The following is a 10,433-nucleotide window of genomic DNA, read 5'->3' on the forward strand; positions in this document are numbered from 1 at the left end:
TATTGGGGCATATAAAGTTTGCAAGTCCAATGGGCCTCTCTTTCCAGTGATGGCCGACTAGGCCATCTTTCGATACATATGCAGCTAGAGACAAGATCTCCGGGGTACTGGTTAGTTCATCATGTTGTTCCAACTATAGGGTTGCAGATCCCTTTAGCTCCTTGGATACTTTCTCTAGCTTCTCCATTGGGAGCCCTGTGGTACATCCAATAGCTGACTATGAACATCCACTCCTGTGTTTGCTAGGCCCCGGCATAGTCTCACAAGAGACAGCTATATTTGGGTCCTAAGTAGTTTTTTATATTGATATCTCCATGCATTAATTAAATAGTTGAAAGGTTGAAGGTTAATTCTTACATTAAAACAGTTTAATAATAATACTTCGTAGCAAAATAAATTTGAATTTACATTATCTATAAACTAATAGAGGTTAATGTCTCCTTATAAAGTAAGATCTCAAAAAAATTGTGAATTGCAAGGGTATGTATGTTCAATCCTCAAGAACCCAGGTCTTCCCAAATTAAATACCACTTAATGTAAGCCCTGTGGCATCATCCATTATAACTTCCTAATCAAATACAGAAATTAATATCATACTGCCTTCTTCAGTTTGAATATTGCATTAACCAGGTTTGACTATCATTATTGGTAGGGTAATCCATCTATACAGTCCCCTTAGACTTAAAAAAAAAAGCTTAATGTATTGTTTCTAATATTCTAGTCACCACTGTAATACTGACTGAAGTTCATTTATACCATAATACTCATTTCCAAATAAATAGCTAGATATGTAAGCCTTCACTTATCACAAGAAACTTGTATAGTTTCTAGATTTTACTATACTTAAAAACATTACTATGGATAAAGTTAGACATAGCTTACAATATGCAAGTGAAATTGTGTTTCTAGGCTATATTATTGAGACACTCAAGGCCCACACTTAGGACAAAATGAAACTACACTACCTGAACATTAGCCTCTGTAATGTTCCACATTAAAAAACCATGATGCATATTTTCCTGTATCTTCAATTTTCCGACTCTCCCAAGCAATACTGTAGGCCTCAAACAACTAGTATAGAAGGGGGCTGTAGAGATAGGTCAGCAGTTAAGTGATTGCTGTTCTTGTAGAGGACCAGAGCTCATTTCTCAGGAATTATAAGTGGCGCACAACCATCTGTAATGCCTGAAACATAGACCATGGCTACCAGAAGACTAGATTGGTGCCTAGCCCAATTGTCCCCATGGAGTTTTCCTCTGGCAATTGATGGGAGCAGATGCAAAGACCCACAGCCAAACATTAGGCAGAGCCTGGGAAACCCACAGAAGAAAGGGAGAAAGGATTGTAGGAGTCAGAGCAGTTGAGAATACCAGGAAATCACAGCCCATAGAATCAACTAAGCAGGGCACATAGAGCTTCACAGAAACCAAAGGAGCAACCAGGGAGCCTGCATGGGTATGGTTTAGGTCCTCTGCATATGTGTTGTGTTTATCTAGAAATGCGAGTCAGGCCCAATTGATTATTTTCCTTTGTAAGAGCAACTCTTGGTTATAAACTCTCTTCACAGCAATGGAAACATGAATTAAAATAAAAGTTAATTTTATACTAGGGACTGGGGTATTGCTGTAATAGGCCTGGCCATGCTTTTGTTTGGAGGAATGTGGATTTAGAAAGCAGTGTAATGATTTAAGAGGAGATTAATGGGTCACCCAACTAGGACTATGAAAAACATTGGTGCTGAGTGTGGTTTGAATTCTGGGGGCCTACATCAAGAACTTTGAGAAGAGAGGGGTTTTAGTATGTTGCATGGAGATCATTCTTCTGTTTTAGTGAAGAATGTGGCTGCTTTTTGCCCTGGCTGCGGCTAAGGTAAAGAGAGTCATATTAATTACATTGACAGAGGAAGTCTCACAAAAGCCCAGCATAGACTTTGTCCTGTGGTTTACTCTCAAGAAGAGCATTTTGGTCGTGTATAGCAAGCTTGGAAAAGAAATCTACAAAATGTATGGTTCAAGTATTTAAAGGGGTACCAGGAAGTGGAATGGTGCTAAATCCCTCCTTTAAGAATTATAAATGTAATTAAGGGAGTGGTGGCCTTGGGGCTATGCTTTTTGTTTTTGCTTTTGCAGTTGAACAAAGGATAGATCTATCATGTCTATCATAGGACATTATTATGACCTATTTTTATTTAATCTGGAATGAACTACAATCCAGAAATGGAAGGCATGCCAGTGATCCAGATCTTGAGGCTGGAAGACACAGGCTTTTGATCCAGATCTTGCAGGCATAGAAGCTATGAAAAGCCTAGGTCTACGCATGGTAGTACATACCTTAAATCCTAGGAGACAAAGAAAAAGCATATCTCTGAGTTTAAGGCCATCTTGTTACAGAGCAACTTCTATGTAAAGAAATGCTTAAGACACTGAAGGATGTAGAACAAAGGGGTCGGGGGGCAGGGTGCTACATCCCAGGTCCAGCACAAAGCAGAACTAGGCAGCTTTATCCATTTGGTTCTAGCTTTAGAGTCAACAGAGGGGCTTTCTGGGACAGAATCAAAGGGGGATGCTGGATAGCTGGAGCTAAGAAATTAGCAGTGCTTAAGAAGTGATCAGCATGAGTAAGTTGAACTCTCAGGAAAATGTTTTCTAAGATCACAAAGATGCTGGTTCCAGAGATAGGCATTGGGCTGGCAGCTGGACTTGGTATTATGTAAAAATCACCCAGGTGGTGCCAGTATTGAGTGCATGAAGGGGTCATGGAGAATAGCTGAGACTTGGCACTGTAAGTGGCCAGGAAAGGCCATTGGTGAAAGTACAGCCTCAGTTACAGTTGAAAGCCCAAGACTGAAGGGGTCATGCAAAGAAGTTGAGGCTTGGTTGGCATCATGAAGAGAGACTATGAGAGCTATTTGTGAAGCCCAGCTGCAGAAGAATTCCACAGTGTATGGGAGATACCAGGACCATGGGATGACCACCAAGAACAGCAGTAGTATTGGGGTGGAGTCAGGCAGAATCTTAGAGTGCTACAGAAGGCAGAGCTGAAGAAGTGACTTTTGGAGCCTATAAGATATTAAGATACCTTCTGACTCCCAGACACTGGAACAAGAAGCTATGAACCTTAAGTTGCCTTGGATATCCCAAGATGTTCGATATATCAGAGCCATGGGATACCTGCCAAGGAAAGCTGTTGAAGAGAACTAAAACCGGAAGTCATTACAGCCAAAGAAGCTTTAAAACGTTAGTGATCTGAAGAGTGTTTTCACATCAGACACAGAGGTGCAGAGTTTAGAGTTTTTCCAAGTTGGTTTTCTCTCTTGCTTTTGTTCAGTATTTCCTCACTATGACATTTTGGAATACTAATGTATATCTTGTGATGTTGGAAGTATGTGATGAGCTTTATGATTTTGACTTTATAAGGGATTACATTTAAAAGATTGATGAATGTTAGAAGAGACTAAAAAAAAAAACTTTAGACTTTTAAACATTGTTGGGACTGTGATAGACTATGGGGACTTTTTAAAGTGGGACTATATGCATTTTACATTATGTTATGGTTAGGTATGGCTCCTATAAAGACGTGTGTTTAAACAAGCCTATGGGGCCAGGGCATGAATTATGGTGGTTTGAATAGGCTTGCTGAATGAGAAGTGGCACTACTAGAAGGTGTGATCATGTTGGAGTAGGTATGACCTTGTTGGAGGAAGTGCATCCCTGTGGGAGCAGGCTTTGAGGTCCTATGCTCAGGCTCTACACAGAGTACAGAAAAGAGGCCCCTCCTGGCTGCCTGTGGAATGGTCTCTTCTTGGCTGCCTTTGGTTCAAGATGTAGAACTCAAGCACCACTACTGACTGCAAAGTTTGGAGTTTTTCCCAGTTTTCTGCCATGGTTTCTTCCATAATGGTAATAGACAGCACCTCTGAAACTGTCAGTCAGTCCCAACTAAATGTTTTTGTTTATAGAGTTGCCTTTGTCATGGTTTCTCTTCATAGCAATGAAATCCTAACACTTATAATAGTGGGACTGTGGAGTTGCTGGGGGGAGGGGGGTAGATTTCCTCTGACTCCTTTGCCTGCTCTTGGTACACCTTTCCTAATGGGTTGCCTCATGCACTCTTGATGTCCATTGATGTCACTGAGAAGCCTGCTCTTTTCTGAATGAAGACAGAGGTTTAATGGATCAGGGGGAGAGGGGAAAACAGAGGGATCTAGAAAGAGTATAAGGAGTGAAGGCTTGGGGAAAATTGGCAAGAGCAGAGGAAGGGAGGCTGTGGTCAGGATGTACTGTATGAGGTAAAAGGAAAAATTTGATAGCTGATATCTGTTAGAGCACAAGGTACACAATATGATTACACGTCTAGGATCTGAAGATGAATCCTAAGAGCTAAATGTGGCCCCAATCAATAACTATTGACTTAGTTTTATAATTAGATGGAAATTAATTTTGACTAAACTTAACATATTGGAAGAGAAATAAGATACAGAAGAATTTGAAGAGGCAGCTAATATATATTTTCCTGACTAAAGTCTGAACAAAAGGTGCAGCTAAACCAGCCTAGACTAATTAATTATCCATATAAACTCCAAGACAATAAATTAATTTTGTTTGGAATATCAAATAAATATTTTAAGGGACAAAGTTTGTGTTGTTTCTTTTACACTGAAATTTTAAGCTTATTTCTAATTCCACACAGACTGATTTAAAAAAAAATAAAACAAGAAAATAAATGTCTAAACAGGCTATTTTGTATCTTTAAAATGTCAGTGTATACTGAAATACTCTAATAGTGCTTCCCAACTATAGTAAGAAATATGACATGACATATAATTTTCACATAACAGAGATACAAAAAATTGCACATAAAGATGTATAAAAATCATATTGGGGATTTACCTGAAATAGTTTTGTGGCAAAATTCTGATATCTATCCCAGTTGTAACATCCAAAGGAACAGGAGTAAAACATATAAATGATGGATCAAAAGATATCTTTGGTAATTGTATCTCTCCAATCAGATGTAATATTCTATAGTCAAATAAATTATCATTTAAACGTATAGCAACATCAGCTAGGTATGTTATGGGCTGTTCTATGGAAAGAAAGTGGTAGAAATTAGTTTACATACAAATGTGTACATACAGTAAGCATTAATATTAAAAGGTACTATGATATTACAGCTCAGTGGGGTAGACAAGCTTACACAGGAACAATGAATCCTGAGGAAAAGTAAACTTAAATGAAGCATTCTTTTAAAAAGAACATTTCTTCAAGTATAATTTGTGTAGAGCTGGAGCAAATCTTTAAATATCTACTTCATGTGGGGAAATATGCAGTGGGAAAGAGACATTTACTACATGAGGGAAAATAAAAAATACATAGAAGTAGTATGACATGACTTTTTTTCCTTTCACTTGTTTCCAATGCTTTAACAAAAGCTGCTAATATCTTTTGATATATAAGATATGAAGATGACATAACAAACTGCCTAAAGAATCTTAAGGGACTACTGTAAAAGGAGTGTCATGAGTGAAATTCTCCCAGCTTTGAAGAATAAGAAAGGCTGTCAAGGCCACTGAAAAGATGGCTCAGCAGTTAGAACCTAGGCCCCTGCATGGTAGCTCACAACCAGTTCCAGTAGATCCACCACCTACTTCTGGCCTCAGCAGGCCCCAGGTAGACACAAGCTATATGCACAAATATGCAAGTAAAACACTAATGTAAATAAATTGTTTTTAAAATATGTTTTAAAAATACAAAAATACTTACTTGGACAGAAATGTATGGAAATAGTGTACTTTTCATTTGGTTTCAGGCTTCCAATCAGTGCAGTAAATTTGAATATGCCGCTTTTGAAATATTTGTCAATTCTGCCAATATCCAATGACCAGAGAACCGTTTTTTTTGAAATATTATGTAAGACAAGATCCTATTCATATATGTGTACAAAAGAGGAAATTTTTAAAAATTAATAATAGCATTGTAAAATTTAGTTGTTAGAAACAAGATCTGAGAATTTGATTGTGATGCTATTACCATGCCAAATGGCCAATCTAAAGGGCTTTCGTTTGTCTTCCTATGTAAGTATGAACATAAATTTCCTTATTCTTTATAAATATTTATAAATTATTAATACATTTAAGTGGCCTTTCTTATAGGAAACCTAGACTACATGTGTAAATGTGTTCTTTATATCCCCTAATTCTTTGAAGTTTATCACATCAATACCAAAGTACTGTCTAAGAAATTGGAGAACACTAACAAAACACAGCAATTGCAATGAGTCATTATGATGCTACGTAACACTTTTCATGTGATGGCAATGACACTGCTATCATATTTCTCCACTAGAACCATAGAAAAAAAATTGTGACTGTGTTCTAAATGCTTAAGAAGGCAATGCTAGGTATGTTCCCCTAAAGTTTCAGAAAGAATTGTGGCGCCTGTCAATACCTTAATCATAATCAAATGATAACTGGTGATTTAGAATCTTTGTCCACTAGTCACATATATTACAGCTATTAAATCAAAGTTCAAGACTGTAAAATAATCTCCCATTTCAGAAGAGCATTTTCAAATTGAGAATAAGTTTAAAGACACTAAAGTTGCCTTTTCAGTTACACATATGAGACTTGTACACACGTGGAATTTATTTTTAAAAATTACTGAAATTTTTATGCTGTATGTTTAAAATATCCATTTTAATTTCAATAGTTTTTTTTTTGGCAGGGGCTCAGTAAGCTTTGGAGAAAGCAAAAAGAAAGTCTAGCTTATTGTGAAAGTTTTGTTAAAAAAAATGTTCACATGTTAACATGTACACCTGTCAAGATGCCTAGAACAAGAGCCTATAGACTGGAGACTTCCCTCACACCCTGCCTGTCCTTGAACATGCAGTGTAGCTTTCATCTTGGGCTGAGCCAGACTTCCTAATTTATGGTCAGCTCCATTTTCTAAAACCTGTACAGTCTTAGACTGCACAGGAAACACAACCCTTCAACTGGTATATACAAAGAAACAAAAACAACTAAAACATAAAGTTTGGGTAATGTTAAGATTCTTTGTTCACGTCCACTTTGGAAACCTGTGACAGATATTTAAATGTGGCAAATTACTAACAGGAAATGGTTCAAAAATCAACTAAGTCAGTGAAAACCCAAAATTACCATATAATTATGAGTTACAAAGTCTATTATTTATCTATATACCTGAATTCTTGTGACTTCCTTATTATGCTGAAGCTCATATAATGGGATTTTAAAGAGAAACACAGTGCTGGATAATTCCAATGGTGCCCGCAACACTTTAAAAGAAAAGTAAATATAGATAAAATATTAATAAACAGAATGTGGATATTATTTAGTATATTTTCTAAAATAAAATAATAAAGTTAAGACGGTTTCTGTTTCTTACTCCCAGTCAAAATATAAAATTCCATTTAAACATTTCTAAGATACCTTAGTTTACATATATATATACATCTTATAAAGTTTTAGTGGCAATGAGTTGCATGTAAAACAAGACAGTAAGAATTGACACGGTGAAAATAATTATATATATATATATATATATATATATATATATGAATAAGAAAATACAAGTGGTGATAATATGATCTCAACACTGAAGTATAAATCATGCTGAAATTGAGAACCGAAACATGACTGGAATGCAAGAACAATAAATAAATAAATAAGTGACAAATTTATTGAGTAACCAATACTCTACAGTTATGCAGGAATACAGACTTCTGTAAAACAAAAAGAATACATAAGGGGTCATTTTTACCTACTCTTTTCCTTTCTGTTTTAAACATATTTCTGAAACATTTCAATCCTTAATGGAAAAGACATATAGTCTCATAAGTATGTAATGTATAAGCATAAACCAATTTATGATCCTATAAATGTATTCAGCATATACGTCTTTCATTTTATCAATTAAATTAATGGCTGCTTTAGGAAGTTGTTGGGATATGTATGACAAGAAATCTTATTAATGCTTTGCACCATCATACCATACCCAATGGCAGTAATGGGAAACACTAAGACAAGTTATATTAGATCCAAAGTAAGAAATGCATACAAAATGGCTTTTCCATTTGTAAATTAACCATAATATATGGTATAATCAGAAGAAAATGCTATCTAGAATATATACATAAACTCACAATTTGCTTTGACATATTCTAGTATCATCTGGAAAGCATAATTTCATTTAAAGATGAACACAGTGTTCATGAGACAGATTTCTCATCCAACACTTTCTAAGGAAACTGAACAACCAAATACTAAAAGCATAGTAAGTCAGACTAACACTTACCAACATTAAAACAGGCATTATTATTCAGAATGCCAAAAATGCAATATACAGTATCCAAGTCAGTATTTTGAGAGTCAATAATAAATGTGTAAAAGCATGAAATAATCAAAAGAAATTGAGGGAAAACCCACATGAAATTTTAAAGGAAATCATTGGATAATGAATCAGTAGAAACAACATAGTAAAATGGACATCTTACCAAAAGCAATCTACAGATTTAATGCAATCCCATCTAAATTCCAACCCAAATGTTCACAGTCATGGAAAGATAAATCCTCAACTTCATATGGAAAAACAAACAGACAAACAAAAACAGAATAGCCAAAACAATTCTCAAAAATAAAAGAACTGCTGGGGAATTACCATCTCAAACCTCAGGCTCTAATACAGGGCAATAGTGATAAAAACCACATGGTATTGGTACAGAGACAGATAGGTAGATCAATGGAATTGAACTGAAGACCCAGAAATAAACCCATACACCTATGGTCACTGATCTTTGACAAAGAAGCAAAAACCATACAGTAGAAAAAAAGAAAGCATCTTCAATAAATGATGCTAGTCTAACTGGCGATCTGCACATAGAAAAAAATGAAAATAAATCCATATTTAACACCTTTCACAATGCTCAAGTCCAAGTGGATGAAGGACCTCAACATAAAACCAGATGCAATGAATCTAACAGAGGAGAAAATTGGAAATAACCTCAAATGGATTGGTACAAGGGAAATTTTCCTGAACAGACATCATGGCCCAGGCTCAAAGAACAGCAATTGACAAATAGTATCTCATGAAACTGAAAAGCTTCTGTAAGGTAAAGGACACTGTCAATAGAACAAACTGGTAACCTACATATTGGGAAAAGATTTTCACTAACCCTACATCCCATAGAGGGCTAATATCCAAAATATATAAAGAACTCAAGAAGTTAACCTCCAAATCCCAAATAACCCAATTTAAAGATGGGATACAAAGAGAATTCACAACAAAATAATCATGGAAGGCAGAAGGAGGGAGTAATCAAGGTGGGATAGTAAAAGGGTAGGGGGAGGGGGAGCAAGATCAGGTATAGGAAGAAACAGGAGAGATGTCCAGAGTGTCAGGAAAATGAATGAAAATATGCAGCCACAGGGAGTAGGGAGGGAAAACTCTAGAAAATCCCAGAGACCTGGGGTGTGAGAGGCTACCAGGACTGAATGGGGATATGAAACCTGAAGAGACTACCTCCAGTAGATAGACAGGGCCCCCAGTGGAGGTATAGGTTCACCAACCTATCTTCAAAATTTTGACATAGAATCCCTCCTGTCTAAAAGACATGTATGGACAAAACTGAAGCAAAAACTGAAGGAAAGGGCATCCAGTGACCATCCCAACATGGTCAAAGCTGTCTTAAATGTAGCCTGGACTGGCCTTGAAATAATGGTTCTCCTGCCTCTGTCACCGTCAGCAAGTGCTATTGTGGAAATAGCCAACCAAAGACTGCCCCCAAATTGAGACCCATCCCACAGACCAAAAACAATCCCTGGCACTATGATATTCTGCTAACCTTGCAGACAGAAATCTAACATAACTGTCCTCTGAGAAGCTCCACCCACCAGCCATTGGAAAGAGAAGTAGAGAGTCACTCTACTTCAAACTTTTGATAGAGCTTAGGGAGGCTGGAGGTGGAGAAAAGATTGAGGGACCAAAAAGACAGGGACTCCACATGAAGACCGAGAGAGTCAACTAATGGGGACCAGTAGGGGCTCCCAGAAACTAACTCACCAACCAAAGAGTCAGTAGAGTCTGGACCTAGGCCTCCCCTCCACATATGTAGCAGATGAACAGCTTGGTCTTCATGCAGTTCCCCCAACAACTGGAACAGGGGCTGTCCCTGAGCCTGTTGGCTGGCTGACTGTGTATCTTCCACCCCTAAATGGACTGCCTTGTCTGGCCTTACTGTGAGAGGATCCTTGTACTCTCCCAGTGACTTGATGAGGGAGGGAATGTTGGTGGGGTTTGACATAGAGTGGGACTGATTTTGAGAAGGGGAAGGTGGAACACGTGGAGGATTTACATGAGGGGTTACCGGGTAGAGTTGAGAGAGAGAGAGAGAGAGAGAGAGAGAGAGAGAGAGAGAGA

General features: G+C 37.2%; 1 protein-coding gene across 1 annotated transcript in view; it reads right to left on the reverse strand.

The window, feature by feature from the left end:
• The window catches only part of Cfap47 (cilia and flagella associated protein 47), a 238,201-nt gene that overhangs the window by 173,342 nt on the left and 54,426 nt on the right, over positions 1-10,433 (reverse strand). The window contains exons 23-25 of the mRNA XM_021153316.2: positions 7,199-7,293; positions 5,763-5,922; positions 4,890-5,085 (exon numbers count right to left, since the gene is read on the reverse strand). Coding sequence (XP_021008975.2) covers positions 4,890-5,085; positions 5,763-5,922; positions 7,199-7,293 — 451 coding nt within the window. The remainder of the gene's footprint in view (positions 1-4,889; positions 5,086-5,762; positions 5,923-7,198; positions 7,294-10,433) is intronic.

The sequence above is a fragment of the Mus caroli genome, chromosome X (assembly GCF_900094665.2).
Source record: "Mus caroli chromosome X, CAROLI_EIJ_v1.1, whole genome shotgun sequence".
Classification (NCBI taxonomy): domain Eukaryota; kingdom Metazoa; phylum Chordata; class Mammalia; order Rodentia; family Muridae; genus Mus; species Mus caroli.